Below are 24,073 nucleotides of genomic sequence, written 5' to 3'. Positions count from 1 at the left end.
TACTGAGTGAGTTAAGCCAGTCCCAGAAAGGCAAATATCATATATTCTCTTTCATGATAGCTCTTAATTCAAATCTTTATATTTGACTCTATAACCTGGAGCAATCACAGAACTCAGGAAAGTAGCAAAGGAGACTGGGGAGGGGAGATGCACCAGAGAAGAGAACAGTAGGGTAGTGGGGTAATGTAATCTGAAGAGGAAATGGGAGAAATGGGGTGGTGGTGGGAGTGGGAAGTGAGACAAAGGTCAATATGTACGAAGGAGAGGACAGTAAGAACATCTGAAAACGTCATAAGAAATCTTTATTACCTACTTACCTAAAATTAGACATATATCTAAGTCTGTCTGTGTGTGTGTGTGTGTGTGTGTGTAAGTAATCTAAATAAAAATTTCCCACCTGGGTTGACAATGCCCCCCCCCAAAAGCCACAGACTATCTCACAAAACCCCCCAACACTGGGCATTATAAGCTCCCTTATAAGCCGGGCGTGGTGGCGCATGCCTTTAATCCCAGCACTCGGGAGGCAGAGGCAGGCGGATTTCTGAGTTCGAGGCCAGCCTGGTCTACAAAGTGAGTTTCAGGACAGCCAGGGCTACACAGAGAAACCCTATCTCAAAAAACAAAACAAAAAGCAAACAAAACAAACAAAAAAAGAAGCTCCCTTATGAGCTGTTGGTCAGGGAAGTCCAAGAAACTCCCAAAATGCTATAGATAATTGCTATTGCCTTTGGTTGCCTCCTAGAGGTTGAAGTCCCTATTGTTGAAGACACCATGTATTTCATACACAAGACTGAGAAGATCCACGCTGAATCAAACCTGAAAGCCTCCTATCAAAGGGAGTAGCTTTCTTTCATGATACCAGAAAATTCCATGCAAGCTTCGTGTCCTAGCCAGCTATGATACTTACGAACTACAACAACCGTATGGCATGATAACCACATTGGCATTCATATCTTGGTGGTAACCAACATCTCTATAAATGAACTCAACAAGAAAGAAATCATGTCTGGCACAAAAGCTAGCCAACTAACTAAGAGTCATAGATCTTGGGAGAGGACCTACAACCATCAATTTACAAAACCAGCCTAATTCCTGATTGTATTTTAATATTTATCTTTATACCTACAGATAACTGTAGCTTTCACCCCTCAGCAGCAACAAACAAAATGTCTTTGCAACAGATAGAAATCACTACAGAAAACGACAACAAACTAAAATGCAGAGAACAAGTGATCATCTGGTGCCATCCCCACCTGACCCATCCATACACAACTCCTGCACTTGAGGCTCAGGGAACACTAGGGGAAAGGGGGAAAGACCGTAAGAGCCAGAGGAACAGGATATCTGCTATGAAACTGAGTCTCCCAGAAATGTCAGAACACTACACCCATGAACAGAGAACTACAGTCAACTGAGGAAGGCTGAGAGTGGAAGAAATGGCTTCCCCAGGGATAAGCCCTCCAAATGATTATGTGATACCAAGTGGTCAGCCCTGAAATCATATTAACATATAAGCAACATTATACAAACTGGGCATGTTATATTTGTATATTTGGGAATACACATACACTGGAATTAAAGAAAAAGAGGTCCGAGACCGAAAATTTAAAAGGTGAAGAGAGTACAAGGGAGGAGTTGGAGAGAGGAAAGGAAGAGGGGAAATTAGATAATAATATTTAATTTAAAAATAGATAAAAACAAAAAACCCACAAAATCCTAAGATTATAAGCTGAAAGATGACACCTGAAGAGTCACTCAGTAATAGGGATCTCTAAAAACTTGGTAAACAATCTACCAGTCTCCTGATACTAATTTTTCATGACAGATTTCAAATGAAACTTGGTTTACTATAAATCAGTGAGAAGGCAGGGATTGGAGATCCCTTTCAAGTTTTTTTTTTTTTTTCCCTAAAAATACCTCAGAAAACAGGCCTGAGTAATGACAAAAGCAGGACAATCTCCTCCACAGAGATGAGTATCTGCAACTACTCTAGAAGTGTCTCTAATACACTAAGTCTCCTTTCCTGATGTCATGGCACAGACGCCAAGGCCTCACCAGCATCTCCTGCTCAAAGCGCCTGAAGATCTGCTCACGCTGCTGCTGCAGTTTCCCATTGAGCTGCTGCTGGGCTCGCTGCTCTTCCTTCTGAAGAAGCCTTAGCTCCCGAAGTTCCTGACGCCTGACAAAGTTTAACAGAAAGAAGCACGTTACACTTTGGAGTAATACTTTAAATAAAAGCTTTAACTGGAGGATTTTAAACCAAAGACAAATTTTCAAATAATCTAAAATTAACCAAGAATTTACTGGTTTGTCTATTCTTCAGTTTCCAGAAACAGCAAAGAGGTTAAAACTCATGTTAACTATCCAGTGTTTCTCTACTTGCCTGAGAAAGCGCAGTTCCTCCGTTTTGGAGTCGCTGTCTGTAACTATCTTCGATGTCGTCACACTCACTTCTACACCATCGACAATAAACTTGCGCGTTTTCTTCAATGTTTTCTTCTGTCTTCTTGTCTCCTGAATGAGATTTCACTTTGGGTTAGGTTTTCTGTAAATATCACCCATGAAAGATATTTTCCTCTTTAAAAATGAAAATGTTTCGACAGTTATAAATTACACATATAAAGCAGAAGGAATATCTGTATAACAGTTATATCATCTTATTCCTAAATTGGGAACTCACATTCAACTTTGTAGATGAAAGAAAAAAATTTTAAGTGAAACTGGGCATTCTGGTCATGTGCAGAACTTTTATGACACTGCATTAGGCAAAACAATAATAAAAATTTCATACAAATAAACAGGATGACTTTTACATATTAACTTTTTCATCTTTCACTTAGTGGGTTCTCACTCCTACAGGGAGACAGTTACTTTGTTTACTGAGATGGGGGTATGGAAAGCCAAGCCCAGCACTCAGGAGTTTGATGAGAGGTTGGGGGGCTCCATACAAGACTCTGGAAAGAGACAAGAAGCACAGGGAGGGAATGGAAAAAAAAAAAGCTGTGAAAGGAGAAGAGGAAAGGAAAAGGGAATGGAGGGGAAAGGAGGGAACCAAAAGGGGAAAGAGAGAGAAAAGGAGTCCCAAAACAGGAAGTGGAAGAAAAGGCATGAAACTGAAAATGTGTCAAAATTCAGGTTTGCCTCCGGCACCTTCCAGCCACATCTCACTTTCCACCGTCCAGATCTAGGCCTTACATCCCCTCCAAACCAGACGGCGGCAGCGGCAGCCCCACTTCCTCTAACACTGACATGCTTTAAATGTACATGTGTGCACTCGTGCACGCAAGCACATATACACCCCCACACACACACACACACACACCTTCCTTAACCTATAAATTTCACATTTCTCCAGCTTCTACAGTAAGGTATATACACTTAGCATTCCTTAGTTCCCACAGAAGTAGTTCCAGTGGAAGAGAGCTGACTCCCCTAAGTTATCCCCTGGCCTCGAGATGCTCTTTATGGCACATGCACATATACCCCTATAAACATTCAAAGTAATAAATACAATGCATTTTAAAAAAAAAACTATCCTTTGCTATGTATCCTGACCCTCTGGAGTCTTACTAAACTTGCTAAAACTATACTCAGACATGTGCAAGAGAACCTAAATGAAAACAAGAAACTGTCTTGTGCTGTTTACATTATTTGCAAAAATGAATAGGCTCTACGAAAAAATCTGAAGGTTATTCCCAGAATATTTCTCTCCTATTCTTTTTGATTGCCTTATGACCCCAAAAGAATTAATAGGGTTAGTATTACATTGATATAATAGTGTTTTAAGGTAGCAATGAACTAGAAATTCAAATAACAAAGCCAAAATAACAAAGCCAAACCAACCAAGGCCCCAGACACACTCACCTGCAGAGACACTGAGCCATTGTCCTTAGTTTTGCTTAGGAAGCTAGAGATGGACAAGTTCAGGTCACCGCTGCTGTTCTCCACAGTGGACCCAGTCCCTGAGTCGGTGTCATTTCCCTTTTCATTTTCAGGCTCTGGTGGCAGTATGGTTTCAAGTTTTGGCAAAGCACCCATTTCTCCGTTATTTTCTGTGTTTTCAGAATTAATATTAATACTGGGTATTAAGACAGGGTGAGGCTCACTGGGCTCCAATGCTGCAGGAGCTTGGGACTCTGCTTTAACTGGCACTTTCTGTGCGTTTTCTTTTCTCTCCAAATCTACCTCAGTAGCAGCTGCCTCACCTTCACTCCCAAGAGCCCGTTCCTCAGCACCAGTAACTACAAGTCTCTCTAGCTCCTCAACGCTATTGGACTCGCTGACCTGCTCAACTTCATCTGACTCTGGTTCCTTCAGGGTTGCCCGTGTGGTCTCTGAAGTGCTGGTTAACTGTCCCTCAGCTTCACACACTGCAGACTGCTGCTCTAGCTGTTTATCCTCAACTCTCTCTCCACCAGGAGGCTCTTCCTCAGCACCACCGGCCTCAGGGCCCTCTGTGGGCTTCTCCGCTAGTGTCTGGGTAGGCTCTGGGGCTTCGTCCCCATCCCCACGCTGTGCAGCCTTACTGTGCTCAGCAGCCTTCTGAGTATCATCTAGAGCCTCATCTGTTGCCACATCTCTGCTTCTATCACTGATTACAACTTTTTGAGTTGTATCATCTTTTCCCAATTTCTCTTGGGCTTCTTCCTTTGTAAGCCCAACTTCATTGTCAATTGCCTGAAAGTCTGCTTCTTTTTCTCCAGTCTCTTGAGAAACTATGTCCACTGTTTGAATCTGGATATCATTACTTTCTTCAGATTGTGTAAGTTTACTCTCAAGCATCTCTTGGTTTTCTTTATTTCTGTCTTCCTCTGGTTTCAGACAGTCAGTGTTCGTTTCTAAAGTTGCTCTATTATTCTCATTTCCTTCACTAACTGAATTAACATCCACAGTTTGCTGGTCTTCTGTGTCTGGCAGATTTTCCAGCTTGGGTCTTTTCTTCTCTCTCCCATTCTCACGGATTCCGACTGTTTGGTCATTTAGTTCAGACCCAGTTTCTAAGTTTACATCACTTGCATGCTCATCCACAGTCTTCTCAGGTCCATCAGTTGTAGGTTTCTCATTAAGAATTTTGTTGCTAAATTTATCCTCAGAAGTACTCTGTTCTGTTCTTTCTGACACAGACTCCAAAATACAAGCATTTTGTGAAAGTTTATCTTCTTCAGAGCTGGCAATGCTGAGGTCAGAGGAGGCTCGTTTATTTGCAGGTATTGGCTACAAAAGATTTTATAAATCATTAGTACAAAAGTGAGCTCAAGACAGTCATCCAAATAATGGTTTTATATATCTATACTCAGATGATATTTTTAATAGCTATGTTTTATAAAACTTGGTTATAAAAGTAACTTTGAAAAGTAACCATCTTCAATAATGAACATGATGAAATAGGTGACAAAAGAAGCCTTGTTACTAGCATCACTTCTAACTGAAGGTTCTGCTCTGCACCCTCAGGTCCATGTGCAACCACATCTCACTCCTAATGACACTGACCAGAGCATTCTCTGCTTCCTCCTCCTCATCTTCTTCCTTGCCATCTTCAACTTCTTCTGTTACTTCAGCCTTTGCCTCAGCAATCAACTCTCGGACTGGTTTGTTGGAATCAACGGTAACAAAGGGATGCTGTTGATTGTTTAAAAAAAAAAAAAAAAGCATGCTCAATAACTGAAATGCTTGTAAAATATATAAAAAGATCCTTCTATTTTAAAATTATGAAATATGGATATAAAAACACATACAACTTCAAACATTATACCTGGAACAAAAATGAAGAAGACAAGAGTGAGCAAAATTAAAGATTGCCTGAGCTGGATTTTATTTTGTTTTGTATAATTGAGTTTTTATTTTTTAAAAACACTATTATTTATTTAGTGTGTGTACATGAGGGGGTCAGATTTTCAAGAGTCAGTTTTCTGTACCATGTGGTCCTGGCGATCAAACTCAGTTTGCCAGGCTTGGTTGCAGGTACCTGTACTGAGCCATCCTGCAGACCTCTACGTTTTATTTTGTTTCTATAATTTGAAGGAATTTTGTCAATAATAACAACTTGTTATGGCTGAATAGAAGATATACTTGGTTTTTCTATGTTTGAAAGTTTCATTAACAATGTTTTTAAGATTTATCTTATGTATGGGAGTACACCATAGCTGTCTTCAGACACACCAGAAGAGGGCATCAGATCTCATTACAGATGGTTGTGAGCCACCATATGGCAGCTGGGAATTGAACTCCGGACCTCTGGAGGAGCAGTCAGTGCTCCTAACCTCTGAGCCATCTCTCCAGCCCATTGTTACAATCTTTAAGACTTAAAGCCAGTGCTAAGTTTAGGCATCATTTCCTTACAAGTAACTACAAGAGGCCAGTGGGATGGCTCTGGGGGCTAATGTGCTGGCTGCCAAACTAGCAACAAAGCCGAGTTCAAGCATCGGCACACATGGGAAGGACATGAACTCCTGAAAGTCACTCTGTGACCACCACTGTAGGGTGGAAAAGCAAACGCACAGCACTAGCATGTTTTTTTACATTAGTATCTACATAAATCCTGTCAAAGTATTAAAAATGATACAAAACCCTTTACATTTCTGTTAAAAGTATCTACAAATGCCTGTTTGCTTTTTAAATGACCCTAGCATCACTGTCAAGTAAAAGACGTTCCCTCATCTCTGTGCTCTCAGCGCGTTCGTTAACAGTGTCTGTGTGGTGGCTACTCTTAGTTGTTAACACCTTGAATTAGCTAAAATTCAAGCTGCGGGGTATACTTGTGAGGACTTTTTCTTGATCAAACTATTTGTAATGGGGTCTACCCCAAATTCCACCTTCTGCAGTAGAAGACTGTTACGCCCTCTCTCGACCAGCAAGGAAGATGCAACCACCAGTTCTTCTCTCAGCAGTTTATTCAGTAACCTTGAACAATCTTCATCATCTCCCTCTTCATCTCCCCCCCTCTTCATCTCCCCCGAGCCCCGGGATACAAGCCCTTTTATACTCTCATCTCCACTCCAATCAGGGCAGGCCACATCACTTCACCAGGCGTGCGGCCTCAGCCAACCAGAAGAGCAGGAACATATCACCACCAAATATGGACCTGTTTACCACAAGCTCCATAGCCAACAGGTGCCATCTTTTAAGGTGCAGCTTGGGTAGCCCAGGGGAGGGGCCGTGGTCTCCTACAGAAGATCCACCTTAAATCTGCATCACACTTCCTACTGCCAGCCTATTTAAAGGACAGGGCAGAAGGAAGCTTTTCTTTACTCTTTCTTTGCCTGTTCCCTCTCACTCTTCTTGGCAAATCCATTCCTTCCCTGGCATTAGAGCCTACTTCTCTGGAATTCCATCACACACTGCAGACCAGCTGAGACACCTACCTTATGGACTGAATAACTACTGGATTCTTAAACTTTCCAAAGGGAGACAGCCTTTGTTGAAATAGTCATTCTATAACCTGTAACTCACTATAATAAAACCTGTTTGCATAAACAGATTAATCCTATCGATTCTGTTCTCTATCGGTTCTGTTTTTCTAGGGAGCCCTAGCTAATACAGTCTGCTATAGGTTAAGATCTTCAAATACAGGAGCTATGAAATACTAGGAAGTGTGTTTAGGGACATAGAGATATACTTGTTAAAAGAGAGCAAGTCAATTTTCCCTATCCCCTATCACCATAAACAGATCAGCTTGATACACTACCACACTGGCATTACACAACTCACACCCTTACAGCAACTGCCCTAAGATTTGGTATTATCTCTAATATTATGAGATAATATAGTGATACACTTTTATTTCAAATATAAGGAACAGGCTCTACTTTAAAATAAAATCAAATACATCTAACCATCTTCCATATGTGTGTGTATGCGTACGTATGCATGTGGGGTTCACTTATGTGCAGTACACATGTGCATGCAGAGGCCAGGACAACCTCAGGTGTCATTCTTTCTCCAGCGCCATTCCCTTTTTTTTTTTTTTTTTGAGACAGATCTCTCACTGACCTGGGGCTTGCCAATTTGGTTTACCCTGGATGGCCAACATACCCAGGAATGGCCCTACCTCTGCTTCCTCAGCACTGGGATTAAGAGCATGTACCACCACACCTGGCTTTTTAACATGGACTCTGGGGACCTGTACTATTACAGGTCTCCACATTTGGTCAGCAAACACGTTATTAACTGTATCCACAACTCTTGAAATAAGAGGAAAAAGTAAAGATTCATAAGCTCATAGCCTCTGCATATAAGGTACTAGCTTTCAGTCTTTAGAGACAGCATATAAATAGCTATTACAATAAAAAGAACATAATTACACAGGAGAGACAATTTATACACTAAATGCCTGCTAATAATGACAACACATGTGCTCCTAAGCAATGTAAACAGTGACATAATGGCTTTCCACAGACACACGCAGTGGAAAGGGTGAACAGTGAACAGATCTGAGAGTGCATTCTTTCAAAGTCACCATTAAACAATCTGCCTTGTAATCACACTGTCCTCACTTCACCTGCAACAGCTGAGATGTGGTCCACCGCGCATCCACATTCTTTTCCAAGCATTTCCTTAGGAAGTCCTTAAAATTTGAAGACCTGCAGAATAAAATGTCAACAATGGCATTTTATTTTACTTCCTTGTTATTAATTTTTTAAAAAATCAAACAAAATTCCTTAATAAATTATGTTTAGTTTCATTATATTTAGTAAAGATTAGTATTAATTGAATAAGGTAAGAAAACTTATAAGAATAAGACTTTATGAAACATATTCTGTAAATATGTTAGGCATACATGCAACAGGGCACACAGATGATCACTGAGATGCAGCTGTATCTTCACAAGTTACCAAATGTAACAAAAAATGTTACACTAAGTTCCAAAATACATATCAACTGTAAATGGGCTCCACTGTTTACAGAACAGAAAATGTCTTCCACACAGAACCCTGTCAGGTATTATAATGGTTTTTCTAAGCCTTAAGTCTTTCTCAGGTATTTTAATTTTACTTCATGTATAGATGTGAGCACCTGCATTCCATATACCAAGTATGTGCCTAGTACTTAGAGGCCAGAGAGGATATCAACTCCCCTGGAATCTGAATTATAGCCAGCTGTGGCTACCAAGTGAGTGCTGGGACTGAACCCAGACCCTCTGCAAGAGCAGCCAGTGCTACTTAATGGCTGAGCAATCTCCCCAGGTCCTCAATTCCTAGAAACAGACCCACATGAATTTCCTCACTGACAGTCTTTGTGGCACATCCCCAAACTTAAAGACCCTTAGCAAACTAGAAGAACAAAACATAATGTTTTGGTTCTTTAAAAACTTTCTTTAAAGGCTGGAGAGATGGCTCAGTGGTTAAGAGCACTTGACTGCTCTTCTGAAGGTCCGGAGTTCAAATTCCAGCCCAACCACATAGTGGCTCACAACCATCTGTAATGAGATCTGGTGCCCTCTTCTGGTGTGTCTGAAGATAGCTACAGTGTACTTACATGTAATAAATAAATAAATCTTTAAAAAAGCAAAACACTTTTTAAATTAGCTCACCATTTTGATGGTTGTGCTAATGTTGGGGGCTCAGATTTTGCGATTTTCAGCAGCACTCGCATTGGATTTAACTCATGATGAGGTGGCTCTATCTCAGCCATTTCTATTAAAGTAATACCCAGAGACCAAACATCAGCTTTGTAGTCATAAGGTCTGTCCTTAGATGTCTCACACATGACTACTTCAGGAGCCATCCTATAAAGAAAGGAAAATGAGAGTTAAGATGTTTAAATAATAGTCATTAAACTATAGTCAGGATAATGACTATGTGTGGACAAAGTAATTACTGCAGACTCAACTAACAGTATAAATTCATAAAAATGAGTACCTACCAATATGGTGTGCCAATAAAGGAATCCCTCCTTTGAATTGTCCTGGTATTTTTAGCTGATACTCCAAAGTCCGCTTGAAATAAATAATCATACAATAACATTAGTGACAGCTTTAAAGCATGATGAACTGTAGTCAATGGAGTAAAAGAGGGGAGCATGTCTAGTCTTCCGTAAGGCCTCCCTCACTAAAAGGTAAGCATAAAACAAAGAACTTCTCTGCCATTCTAATTCTTTTTTTAAATTTTTGTGTGTATTATGGAGAGCATATATGTGTTCGTTTATGCATGTAGGGTGTGTACATACATGCTCATGGAGACCAGAGGTCAATGTCTGGTGTCTTCCCCTATTCCTCCTCATCCTACTTTTGGAACCATTACTTCTTAACAAGCTAGGAGCAAACCCACCCTGGCCATGGAGCACTAGGATTCCTCCTGTCTCCAGCACCCAGCACAAGGGCTACAAGCATCCATCACCAAGCCCAGTTTTTCCATGGGTTCTTGGGATCCAACATCAGGACCTCATATATCACAACAGACACTTTACCCACTGAGCCATCACCACTGTAATCCTAACCATCTTCTTTCTCACATCTTTCAAAAATATTGCTAAATTTCCCATCACAGATATACTGATCACCATCTAGACACACTCAAATGACAAATAACAGCGATGATAAATTTCTCAGAACTGAATACAAAAAACAGTCACTCTAAATTAAAACCATTATGTACTTCGAAACAAATGCCAAATGTTGCATGCAACAATTAAATCAGTGGAGATACTTTCCTGTAGTATGAAAAAACAGAAATTATACCAAAGCGGCCTTTCTGACAGCAAAGGCTGTCCCATCAGCATCATCATAAAACCATACAACAAAAGATGAGCATAGTGGTGCACACCTGTGATCACAGTATGTCAGAGGTTCAGGCAGCAAGAGCAGGAGTTTAACGTTACTCTAGGCTATATAGTAAGATTATCTAAAAATAAGTAAATAAACAAACAAACAAAAAATAAAAAACCTTAATTATATTACAAAGAACACATGGGAAGCTTTATTGTTTCTGATTTAAGTTATAAAGAACAGTGCCATGGTAATTTCATCAGAGGTTCAGCCTACCTTTTTAGCTTAGAACTCAGAACCAACTAATTATCTTTAAAACTAAATAAAACATTTTTGTGCTTTTGTCCCAAGTACACAACTAAAGAGAACCTCTTCTTTGTTTTTCCTTTGCTTTCTTTTTATTTATTTATTTATTTATTTATTATTTTCTTTATTTACATTACAAATGCTATCCCGAAAGTTCCCTATACACCCCCCCCCCGCCCTGCTCCCCTACCCACCCACTCCTACTACTTGGCCCTGGCCTTCCCTTGTGCTGGGTCATATAAAGTTTGCAAGACCAAGGGGCCTCTATTCCCAGTGATGGCCGATAAGGCCATCTTCTGCTACATATGCAGCTAGAGACACAAGCTCAGGGGGTACTGGTTAGTTCATATTGTTGTTCCACCTACAGGGTTGCAGCCCCCTTCAGCTCCTTGGGTACTTTCTCTAGCTCCTCCATTGGGGACCCTGTGTTCCATCCAATAGCTGGCTGTGAGCATCCACTTCTGTGTTTGCCAGGCACTGGCATAGCCTCACAAGAGGCCGCTATATCAGGGTCCCTTCAGCAGAATCTTGCTGGCATGTGCATTAGTATCTAGGTTTGGTGGCTGATGATGGGATGAATTCCCAGATGGTGTAGTCTCTGGATAGTCCATCCTTTCATCTTAGCTCTAAATTTTGAAGAGACCCTCTTCTTATAAAATTGTTAACTTACAGTAATGAAGAATGAATTAACTAATTATAAATTTATCAAAAATAATAGATGAAAAATGATCTAATTCATTTTGAAGCCTCTTTTAAAGAAAAAAAATCTGGGTATTGAAGACAAACAAGCTTGGGGTGCCAGTCTCGGTAAGTGCTTTCCTGGTACATGTGAGACCTGAACTCAGGACCCAGTAGTGAGAAGAGTCCTAGCCAAGGCAGAAATGTACCTGACACCTGCTTATAATGCAGCACAACTTGTTCTATCAAACTGAGACGCATCAAGCCTCTCAAAAGCCTTTGCCTTATCCACGAACTCACTAACTGAAGGAAACACAGACAGGAACTGAAATCACCACCACAGGATCAGCAAGTGTGGCTGAAGGGGAACCTCCATCTAGTGGCCAGACCCAGGGTTTAGATTTTATTCCTGCCTCCTCAAGGAGTCCTTTAAGAAACATTTTCCTAACCATCCAGTCACTGGGAATTTAAAACCCACATGTACACTGTGTATCTGTTTACATGCTGTGGACTCTAGAGAAGTCACAAACCACTGTGATAATCTTTCTTTTTTTTTTCTTTTTTGTCCTTCAAACAATCAAATATTACTCTCTTAGTTGGAACAATGTTAATTCGATGAGAATGCAAGCTACTATGTAAAGAGAGGAATAGAGAAGAAATATGTAATTTACAGAGATGTCAAAGAAAGTCAAAATTTATATGAGCAAATTCAAACTCTTGGGGATAAATAAGAGAACTGAGCCCATAAAGAAACACAAATGAATGGTGATGCACATCATCACAAATGTGGAAAGGGAAGGGTGGGGGCTGAGGTCAGATGAGGATGTGAATGATCTGGGGTGGGGGTGGGGGTGGGGGTGGGGATGGGGGTGGGGGTGTGGCTGGCCAGGTCTAATGTCACCTAAGTCATGGTTCAAGCTTCACAGGAGCTCTTGTCTAACAACTTACATAGCTTTCCTTTTGGATTTCTATATCTCTTTATGGCACAATAAGGATAAAATTTAGCACCTCCCATGGAATGTCCCATTCCATTTTGTGACAATGTAGAATGAGATGGGTAGAATCACTGGAATCAATATCAACATGGCTTCTGAATAATTTTACTTTTTCCAAAAAAAAAAAAAAAATTTGGACAGCACTGCTTGAAATTGTCCAGTTTAGAAAAACTTCTTAAAAGGCTGTATCTTCTACTTGCATGTATATGCATGAACTTAACTATCCCGATTAAAAATCTATATCTAATTCTGTATCTAATCTATATCTAATAAATGACATTCACCATTTATTCCTTTGATATAAAAGACAAAATTAAATGCTAATCCTAACACTTATTTTACTTTCAAACCTAAGGTTATGTGTTGGTTTAATGTGTATACCAGTAAAATAAATAAGAACGGCATGGAGTGTTAGTGATAGAGCAAATTGCTTAAGAAATACAAGGCTCAGGGGCTGGAGAGATGGCTCAGCGGTTAAGAGCACCGACTGCTCTTCCAAAGGTCCTGAGTTCAATTCCCAGCAACCACATGGTGGATCACAACCATTTGCAATGGGGTCTAACGCCCTCTTCTGGTGTATCTGAAGAGAGCAATGGTGTACTCATACACATAAAATAAATACATAAATCATTTTTTTAAAAAAGAAATTTAAAAAAACACTTTATTTAAAAAAAAAAGAATACAAGGGTCTGGGTAGAACAAGTCGAACAAAAACATATTAGATATGTTGTCATGAAGATAAATTTAGTTTAATATTATATTATATTCCAAATATAAAGCATTTACAAGTGTTCATTCTATATTCAAAAACATACAGGAGGAAATCTTAACTAGTGTTTCACAAATCCATGCTTCTGAAAAAGAACACGCCCTCTTTTTCTTTCTTTCTGGTGTCATTAGATGCATAAACTTAGGGGTGCTAAGGACTGATAAATGTTTAACCACTGCATTGTTTACAGGAACCGTTAGGAGCAATTCTTCCTGGTTTACATGTCTGGGTAGGCCTAACAGCATCAAGTCATCCATTCCACTGTCAATCTCAGAGCACAAATTCAAATGTTTAAATAACTTACCTAATTTAATGTCTCCATCTAAGGTAAAAAGAATATTGCCAGCTTTTAGATCTCTGTGGATGATTTTATTATCATGTAAGTAATTCAACGCCTCTAATGTCTGCTTGCAGACTACTTGGATTTGGGATTCAGTTAATGGTCTCTCAAGTTCTATAAGGAGAAAGTAAAAATAAATATGTTTTTATTTTTATACAATGAATATATAGCTAATTATTTTTCAGTGCATCCCTCCACTATGATTTTTCAAAGATGATTTGAAGTCATTTATTGTAAAAGAGCTAAATATCTACAAAAATTATTTTCCCAGCACACTTTCAACATTACATAATTACATTTATCTAAAATATAATTAAGTTGATTTCTTAATGTACTGAATTCTAAAATTACATTTATGTACATACAGTTGAAATTCAAGAACAATTTAAGAATCAAACATAAAAACAGATATTTACCAAGCATCACAGCATCCACTGCTCCCCCTGCACAGAATTCAATGAGGATCTGCACACAAATAAAAAGGTGTTTGTAATGATACCAACGTTCAGGACTTAGCAAGAACAGACAAATGAAAGCTACTGGTTAATCTAGGCTATAGAAACAGTACCATGCCACACATGAAGGACTCCTTGTCAGAGGTTCTTCTCAGAATTCACAAGGAGAACATGGTATACAAGTATGCCCACCCTTCTCCTTTTTCTTCTTTTCTGTTTTTGAGTCAGGTTGCCCTATAGTCTGGGCTAGACTCAGATCTGAGACCAGACTAGACTCAAACCCACAATCCCCCTGTATCTACCTCCAAAAGTTGGTAGGCATGTTTTACTACACCCAGTTATACCCATTTTTATAACAATTTTTAATATCCTTTCTCTTTTTAAATTAGCAAATATACATTGTGTAATCACTGTAATATTATCTATACATTTTAAAGATCTTAGTACTGAAATATCTCATTACCTTTATTTTTCAATTAACTACTACAATGTTAAGTAACCAAATATATTGTCTATCGTTCAATAAAAAAAATTCTGAAAAAAGCAGGCTTATTTTAAATTATTTTTAATTATCCATATGTGTATGTACCTATGCCAGAATATGTGAACATATACTCTCTTGAAGGCTAGCCAGAGAAGGATGTTGGATCCCCAGGAAGCAGTTACAAGCAGCTAGAAACTACCTAATACAGGTGCTGAGAACCAAGCGTGGGTCCTCTGCAGGAGCAGTGCATGCTCTTCAGCACTGAGCCATCTCCCAAGTCCTTTTCTTTAGGTTAAAAAAGAAAGACACACAGATTCAAACTCAATGATCACTGTCATGTACCCATCTCTGAGTTTGAGACCAGCCTGATCTATAGAGGGAGTTCCAAGATGGCCAGGATACACAGAGAAACCCTGTCTCAAAAAACCAAGAAGAAAAAACTCTCCAAAAATATTTAAAATACTTAAATTGAAATTACAAACATATTTTAGAAATGTTAATATCCTTGACCAAGCTCCCCCACCTAGATCTAGTGTCAAATACTTATGATAAAATGTTATAATCTGAAATCTAACACTGAACATCCACTGAAACTTGCTAATGACTCTCACTGGCAGATCAACCCTCAATTAAGTACTACATGTAACTAAATACAAGAGGTAACACACAACATGAGCTTTCACAACCTCTTTAGGACATCAAATCACTTTGGCTTCTCTTTTTAGGAATGAAAATTACATACCCAAAGATTGTTCTCATAATAGAAGGCATCTAGAAGCTTGACGATGTTTGGGTGATCACAAGATGCTAATATGTCAATCTCAACCATATAATCTTCAAGTTCTTCTTCAGATTTGGTGTCAATCACCTTTGCAGCAGCTAAAACATTGGTCTCTTTATTCTGAGCCTAAAAATCAAGATATCAGAAATGTCTGTCACACTTTAAATGCTTGATTTACATTTTAATGTTTAAAAAAAGAAAGAAAAGAAAATGTTTAGATTCTCATCAACACCAAGCAGCAGCTGAGGTTCCTTTGTATCCACCCCAACCATTCCACCCCACCCCACCTCAGTCTACACCAGGCTGGAACATTTGTCAATGAGCCTACATTAATATACCACTATCATTTCTGTGCACAGCTCACACTGGTGTTCAGTCTTGGTGCTACACACTGAGAACTAACAAATGTGTAACAAAATGTAGCCATTCTGGGTAGTCACCTCTACAACTCTGACTGCTGGTAACCACTCACCTTTTCACCACCTCCTTGGTTTTACCTTTTCCAGAATGGCACATAGTTGGAATCACAGACTTCTCAGATTAGCTTTCATTTAACTATAGGTATTTAAAGTTCCTGTAGGTCTTTTCATGGTTTGACAGCTCATTTCTTCTTGGTGCTGAATGGTCCCCCACTATTTAGATGAACCCCAGTTTGTTTACCCTTTCACCTAACTAATAATATATGCTAACAGTTCCAACTTTGGGAATTATGAAGTATCATGTGGTAAATACAGATATGTTTTCAATTTACTGAGTTAATAGCAAACAACATAGCTGCTGGAGCATACAGAGGGCTTAGTTTTGAAGGAAACAGGAAACCACCACACTGAATTCCACAGTGGCTGTGTCATTTTGCGTCCTACTACTGATGATACTGCTCCACATCCCAATGCTGTCCGTGTAATTTCTAAAAGTCTCAAATTATAATTCACAACAGACATATGTGGGACATCTTTTTGGTACTTATTTGCTCTCTGTATATTCTCTTTGGTGAGGTAACTGTTCATGTTTTATTGTTTTGTTTAATTTCTAATTACCGAGTTTTAGAGTTTTCAAACTTTCAGCTCATGTTTTCTGCAAAGTTTCTCCCAGCCTATGGTTTCTCATTCTCCTACATGCTATTTTTAAAAGATAACTTAAACATTAAGTATTAACCATGCAGACTGAGTGAAACAGTTCTCACCTCCAATTCTAGCACAGCTAGGAGAATCAACACTAGCCTGAAGCCAGTTTGGTCTACAGAGAATTCCATGCCAGCCAGAGCTACAAAGCAAGATCCTGCCTCAAAAAAATAAGTAAGTCCCACTTGCTATGCAGAAGGCTAAGTGCTTCCAAGCTTTACAAGGAATAGGACTGCATCCACTGTCTCAGTGGCTCATAGGGGCTCAGATTCTGCAGCTGACACTTCTAAGCTATGTTGCTTATAGCAAATGTTTTTAAATTCCTGTTTTAGTTTCCTCATCAGTGAATTTTACCTACACTTCACAGTTTTTCAGAACTAAGATGAGGCATACTAACCATATGCATTATCTAAGTTAGGCATTTAATATAATGTCTTACATATATATAGTAAGAATTCAAAAGTATTAGCCATTATTAGTAGTATGATTTAAACCTTTAAACAACATCATGATATTGTATTACCCCTACTTCAGAGGAAAATAAACAAACAGGTGTGAGGGTATGAATGAGAATGCCCTCCACAGGCTCATAGGGAGTGGCATTATTAGGAATGTGGCCTTGTTGGAATAGGTGCAGCCTTGTTGGAGGAAGTGTGTCACTAGGGGTGGGCTTTGAGGTTTCAAATGCTCAAGCCAGGCCCAGTGTTGCTCTCTCTTCTTTTTCAGCAACCCATCTGCCTGCATGTTGCCATGCTTCCAGAGGTTTAATGGACTAAACCTCTGCACTGTAAGCCAGCCCCAGTTAAATGTTTTTCTTATTAAGAGCTGTCATGGTCATGGCGTCCCTTCACAGAAATAAAAACCCAAACTAAGACATTAGGTAACAGGCTTCCTCTGGTCTTACAGCTTAGTAAGAGGCAGAATCAGGATTTAAATCCAGATGTTTCCAAGCCCATTTCACATTAATCATTATTGTCTAAGAATATTACAACTACATCACGCTGACACAAGGGTTACTCTCAACTAAAGGCCTTGATAAACACCACATAAAAAATTCTCACCATCCCCATTCCTGAAAACAGAGTTTTCAGTATTTTTTAAGGCAAGCAAGAAAGATACCTTTTCTTTGTACATCAAAGGAAACATATTTTCTTTGTCTTCTTTTTTTAAAAAGATGTACTATTTCTATGTGTGTGCTTGTAGAAGTTTGTATGCACTCGTGTGTAGGAACCCATAGAAGCCAGAAGAGAACACTGGATTCCCTGGAGCTGAAGTTACAGGTCGGGAGCCATTGCATGGATGCTGGGAACTGAACCTGGATCATCTAATAAGAGCAGTAAACAATCTTAACCACTAAAGCCATCTCTCACCCCATTTTATTCTTAATAAATAGAACCCATAGCCCAGAGAATCTCATACAGGTAGACCTTGTTTTTAAAAACAAAACTGTCGGGCTGGTGAGATGGCTCAGTGGGTAAGAGCACCCGACTGCTCTTCCGAAGGTCTGGAGTTCGAATCCCAGCAGCCACATGGTGGCTCACAACCATCCGTAACAAGATCTGATGCCCTCTTCTGGAGTGTCTGAAGATAGCTATAGTGTACTTACATATAATAAATAAATAAATATTAAAAAACAAAACAAAACAAAACTGTCTTTGTAATCTTTGTGCATCGTTGTGTTGCTTTCCACAATTGGCTCTGATCAATTTAAAATCCGAAGCATGTGCATGTTACCATTTCACTGAGTCCTGGTTCCCTTATGAGGTATGTATGTAAAACTTGTGTGAAGTTTGTATGCTTTCCTCCTAATAATCCATCTTAGATCAGTTTGCCTCTCAGACCCAATCAGTAAAGGTTCAGTGCCAACTCCTTAACCCTTTAGGTTTTCAGTACTTCCTTTCCAGCTGTTTGGTTACCTTTTCCTTGCTCCATTTGCTGTTTTCCATTTTTCTCCCCTCTAGCTGAATAATTTCTCATTTCCAATGTTTACAAATTAAAGATTTGAATAAGTAGTGGGAGCCAAGATCTGGGTTTGCTGTTGTCATTGATTTACTTTTTAATTACATTTATTTATTTTGTTGTGTATTAACAGTGAATACTACTTATATGTACATATGGAATGCAAAGGACAACTTTTGGAAGTCAGGTCTCTCCTAGCATGTAGGTCTCCGGATTCAAACTTGAGTATCAGGCTTTGTATATATAAAGTGTCTAATCTTGGGGTTCACCCACCTCAAGATCACTTTTTTAAATGTTAGGAATCAGACCTTAAAATACGAATTAGGTTGTTTTTATAAGGTGTTTTAACATTATGTGTTATTATTTTATCAAAATTGCATTGTGACCTTTAAAAAAATAAAATGCACTTTTTAAAAACTACTAACAGTCACTTCTTGGCCTTTCAGCTAAAGTTTAAACCAAGTGTAAAAACTACTAACAAATAACAAATGAGTGGATAAATGCATGTTCAAATCCCATGGTGGTGCAAGCCCTTAATCCTAGCATTCTGAAGGAGGAGGCAGGAGCATCTCTGATTTCAAGGTGAGTCTGGTCTACAAGTAGTTCCAGAATAGCCAGAGCTATATAGTAAGATGTCATCTGAAAAAACAAACAAAAAACAAACAACAAACAAACAAAAAAACCACTTTTTACATGCATGTCTGTTTAGAAAATTCAAATACTATGGAAAATACCAGAAGTCAGAAGTCAGGTTCCTCTACCATCTTCATTGCTATATCATCCACTTGCAAGCCTGTGATTTGTCTACAGGTGTGCATAGCTTCAATATGGGGACATTGTATACTTACACACGTCCCACATTGTATCATAAGAATATAATTTCATGGCCAGGCGTGGTGGCGCACGCCTTTAATCCCAGCACTCGGGAGGCAGAGGCAGGCGGATTTCTGAGTTCGGAGGCCAGCCTGGTCTACAGAGTGAGCTCCAGGACAGCCAGGACTATACAGAGAAACCCTGTCTCGAAAAACCAAAAAAAAAAAATATATATATATATATATATAATTTCATAAAATAAATAATTCATACATTAAAATGTTATCAAAGCACTGTTTACAATGCTAGAAAAACGGATCAGTCTTAATGTTCGTTAATAAGAACCCTTTTAAATCACATAGTACAGCTCCAAAATGGAAACTCAGCCACTATGATTAACCAATTAACGTTTCTTAAATGAAATGGTAGCCATAACATCTGGCTGGGGGGTGGGGAAGACATGTAAGAATACAATGCTTCCTTACTATTCTGACACTCTAGAATATCCTAATCGATCAAAATTTATCAAATCTAGGATTTCTTTTAAGATACACTATTACTGAAAAAAAAAATAAAGTTGGGTATATTAATACACGTTTGCAAGTCTAGCACTTGGGGGCTGAGGCAGGAGGATTCTTCCAAGTTGGAGGCCAGCATGAGCTACATAGTTTCAATCCAAATTATACCCTATTTCAAAAAATAAAAGCAAATAAAAAGATGTGCTATTATTTTCAAGACCAAAGGAAAAAAAACAATTAAATTTTGCCAATCCATCTAAATTGCTATTTTAAATCTATTATCCCTGTGAATATATAAAACTTTAAATTTGATTCTTGTGAATTACATTTGACTAACCATTATCAGATATTTCTGTTTTCCCATATACTATCATCCTCTGATCATTAGATGCTTTAGCAATGAGACACTTTGGTCAGTTGGAGGACTGGCTGGCTGGGTGACTGGCTTTGTGATGGGATCCTGCGGCAGGCAGTGTGTAGGCTAGCCTTAACTGAGGGTTCCTCCAGCTTCCCCCTGGGAGTGGTGAGAAGACCACCACACTGAGGCTTAGCATTTGTTAAATGAGCACTCCTCTCCGAGACCTTCTTGGGAGATGACTCCCATTTTGTAGGCAATACTGCTGATGCTCTCTTGAACTTTCCACAGAAGAGAAATTTTAAGTAGTACTCACTTTGCTTCTTCCTAAGTAACTTATGATTGTTTAGATGCTGAAATCCAGAGGAGTTGTTATAACACTAAGGACACATGTGAGTTAACAATGATGCAGGAATGGCTACATGATGACTGAGATCTGGTCAACAGCCATTCTAAAATGGCTTTGACAAAAACAGCTCCCACTTTGCTACTTTTCAGTTATTGAAAAAAAAAAAAAAAAAAGGCACAGAGATAGAGAGGTCTGACATCACAGCAAAACACAGCTTTCAGTTGTCCCTTTGAAAGCACTACAGTTGAGTCAGTAATTAAAAAATACATTCCTCTGAGGCATACAAAATCACCCAGACACGAGCCCTTCTCCTTCCATTTTACTCTAACACTGTAGGAAGAACAGACACAAAGCAACCAGACCTGACAGAGTTGACTACAGTGAAGTATTAGCCCTAGTGAACAGAATGGAGAAAAGGAAAAACATAACTAACATTAAGTAATCTTTAAAATTCCTTACTGTAACAAATTCTTATATCTCACTGCCCTGATATAATGTTAAACCAACAATGGTATCTTTCTGCTTAATATAACAAACAAAAGTTACATTAATGTATCAAAAAGCTGGAAGTATAGTTCTGCACACTGGCATGCTTAGCATCTGAGAGGCCCTAACTCCAATTCCTGGCACAAAAAGAAAAAAAAACAAAAACAAAAACAAAAAAAAAGCTTCTACTTTTCTGCCTGAAAATAATCACTCATTGGAATCTGCTTCCAAAGAACTCTAGAACACCCAAGCTGAAATACGCACTGTTAAGTACCATGACCTTAAAAAACAAATGTATGGAGCCGGGCGCGGTGGCGCATGCCTTTAATCCCAGCAGTCGGGAGGCAGAGCCAGGCGGATTTCTGAGTTCGAGGCCAGCCTGGTCTACAGAGTGAATTCCAGGACAGCCAGGGCTATGGCTTAAGGTATTTTTAGTTTTATCTTGTCTTGTCTGATGCTAAACACATGCTCTATCAGCCCCACATAAAGACTTCATGAAATAGTTAAACAAATATTAATAATAAGTAAGAACAGGATAACAAGTAGTAAAAATTAATTTAAAATATAACTCTTCTTGATAAAAGGTTTCAAGGATCAGCCATGGACATTCAAAGTCATTATATTTATATTTGTAAAACTTAACAATATGTATGGTTACTTTACATAAATAGAGAACTGTGGGAAAATATAATTTACCTGAGTTCTCTATACTGGTTTATGTTTAAACGAAGGAGAGTAAAAGCTAGACTCTTATACACTACTTTTTTAACAGTGGTTACACTTCTTGGGTGATGAGAAATTTTTAAATCCTCTCTTATTTCCACAGCTCCACATTTTCTGAGACTACATAATATTGTATAACAAGAAATTTTTAATAAGAATCTCAGTAGGAAATTAAAACACCTAAAAAAGAGAGAGAAAGAAATTTAAATGCTCTACAAAGAAAATCAAGTTGATTCCAGTCCCACAAAGGTGTCAATCTAAAGAGAAAGGTTAAGCCCCATACAGGATAAATATAAAATTTGTAAAAAAAAAAAAAAAAATTGAAAGACAAAGATGAAATCCAATCCCTAATACTGAGTGTACTGGCTAGTTTTGTGTCAACTTGACACAGCTGGAGTTATCACAGTGAAAGGAGCTTCAGTTGGGGAAATGCCTCCACAAGATCCAGCTGTAAGGCATTTTCTCAATTAGTGATCAAGTGGGGAGGTCCCCTTGTGGGTGGTGCCATCTCTGGGCTGGTAGTCTTGGGTTCTATAAGAGAGCAGGCTGAGCAAGCCAGTAAAGACCATCCCTCCAAGGCCTCTGCATCAGCTCCTGCTCCCTGACCTGCTTGAGTTCCAGTCCTGACTTCTTTCAGTGATGATCAGCAATGTGGAAATGTAAGCTGAATAAACCCTTTCCTCCCCAACTTGCTTCTTGGTTATGATGTCTGTGCAGGAATAGAAACCTAATATTGATTCTGTAAATTTGGCTGCTTCTGATTCTGGGGGGATCAAAGGCAAAGGGTGTAATTTCCACCTACCAAGTGTCCAGAGCATAAGGACACTTAAAATGTCTACAACTCTCAGATTACATCATTGTCCCACTTACTTCACAGACTGCTGACTCTGAGTGGCCCGAGAGATAAAAGCAACACTGAGAGATAAAATATGGAAACCTGAGACATCAGAGGGTTTTTCAAGATATATATTTTAAAAATAAGATAAAGGTATTCTACCTTCTAGAATTAATTTAAGAAAAATTAGTCCTTTCAACATTTAAGACTCTTAGTTGCATTTATAACTGCACTGTAAAAAAAAAAAGAAACATTTCAAAATTAATCAAGAAGACAAAAAAGCTGTCTTCTTGAAAAAAAAATGAACACTACTAAAATAGACATTAAAAAATGGAAACACACTGTATGCTCACAGATTAGAGACAATAATGTTAATATTGCCAACACATTGCTATACATTCGATGTAAACTCTTTCAAAATCTCAAGGTTTTTCCAAAAATAAAGGTCATCCTAAAATATGGGATTTCAAATAACCCTAAGTAGCCAAAACAATCTTATAAAAGAACAAACCTCAAAGACTCATAATTCCTTATTTCAAAACTTACTACAAAGCTACAGTAATCAAAACAGGCATGGGTATAAAGACAGACAGATTAATGGAGTCTCAGAGAAAAGCCCAGCACGTGTGGCCATGATCTTCAACAGGGTGTTAAAAAGATGGGACCAGGACAGACAGTTGTTTCTATAAATCATGCTGGGAAAATTAGAATCCGTGTGCAAAGAATTAGGTTATTACCTTATCCAGTATCACATACAAAAATTCAAACCTTTAGAAAATCTAAATGTAACACCTAAAACTATAAAACTCTGAGAATACATTGAGGGGGCCAAGGAGGTGGTTCAGCTTATAAAGGCACTGCTGCCAAGACTAATTACCTGAGTTCGATCCTGTGGCCCTACAAAGTAGAAAAAGACAATTCCCAAACTCCACATGTGTCTCAGCCCATGCATGTCCCCGCACGTGTATACACACACACACACACACACACACACACACACACACACACACACTCACACACGCACGCATACAGAATAAATAAAATTTAAGAACTGCTTAATATTTGAAAATTACTCCTTGGCTGTGATACCAACTGCTCAGCACATATTGTTCTTACAAAGGACACAAGTTCAGTACCCACATCAAGCAGCTTACAACAGTTCAAGTGATTCAACATCATGGACATCTGTACTTTTGTACATATACCCACAAACATGACAAAAATAAATTGTTTAAAATAAAGATGTAATTCAAAATGAGCAAAGGAGACTCTGGGGGAATGGTTCAGGCAGTAAAGTGCTCACCACGCAAACATGAGAATCTGAACTCAGGTCCCCAGTACCCATAGAAAAGCAATACTGGGGAGGCAGACACAGGAAGATCCCAGGGGCTTGCAGGACAGACA

At 38.8% G+C, this 24,073-nt stretch overlaps 1 protein-coding gene across 2 annotated transcripts in view; it reads right to left on the bottom strand.

The window, feature by feature from the left end:
• Positions 1-24,073, bottom strand: part of Slk (STE20 like kinase) — a 57,322-nt gene that overhangs the window by 20,501 nt on the left and 12,748 nt on the right. For both annotated transcript variants that reach the window (XM_021192713.2, XM_021192708.1), the window contains exons 2-11: positions 15,472-15,636; positions 14,207-14,255; positions 13,755-13,904; positions 9,862-9,934; positions 9,530-9,724; positions 8,498-8,579; positions 5,491-5,619; positions 3,865-5,214; positions 2,384-2,514; positions 2,056-2,179 (exon numbers count right to left, since the gene is read on the bottom strand). In XM_021192713.2, coding sequence (XP_021048372.1) covers positions 2,056-2,179; positions 2,384-2,514; positions 3,865-5,214; positions 5,491-5,619; positions 8,498-8,579; positions 9,530-9,724; positions 9,862-9,934; positions 13,755-13,904; positions 14,207-14,255; positions 15,472-15,636 — 2,448 coding nt within the window. The remainder of the gene's footprint in view (positions 1-2,055; positions 2,180-2,383; positions 2,515-3,864; positions 5,215-5,490; positions 5,620-8,497; positions 8,580-9,529; positions 9,725-9,861; positions 9,935-13,754; positions 13,905-14,206; positions 14,256-15,471; positions 15,637-24,073) is intronic.

This window comes from Mus pahari, chromosome 1 (genome assembly GCF_900095145.1).
Source record: "Mus pahari chromosome 1, PAHARI_EIJ_v1.1, whole genome shotgun sequence".
NCBI lineage: Eukaryota > Metazoa > Chordata > Mammalia > Rodentia > Muridae > Mus > Mus pahari.
Note: the sequence above shows the minus strand (reverse complement) of the source record. Positions and strands in the feature narration are given on the sequence as shown.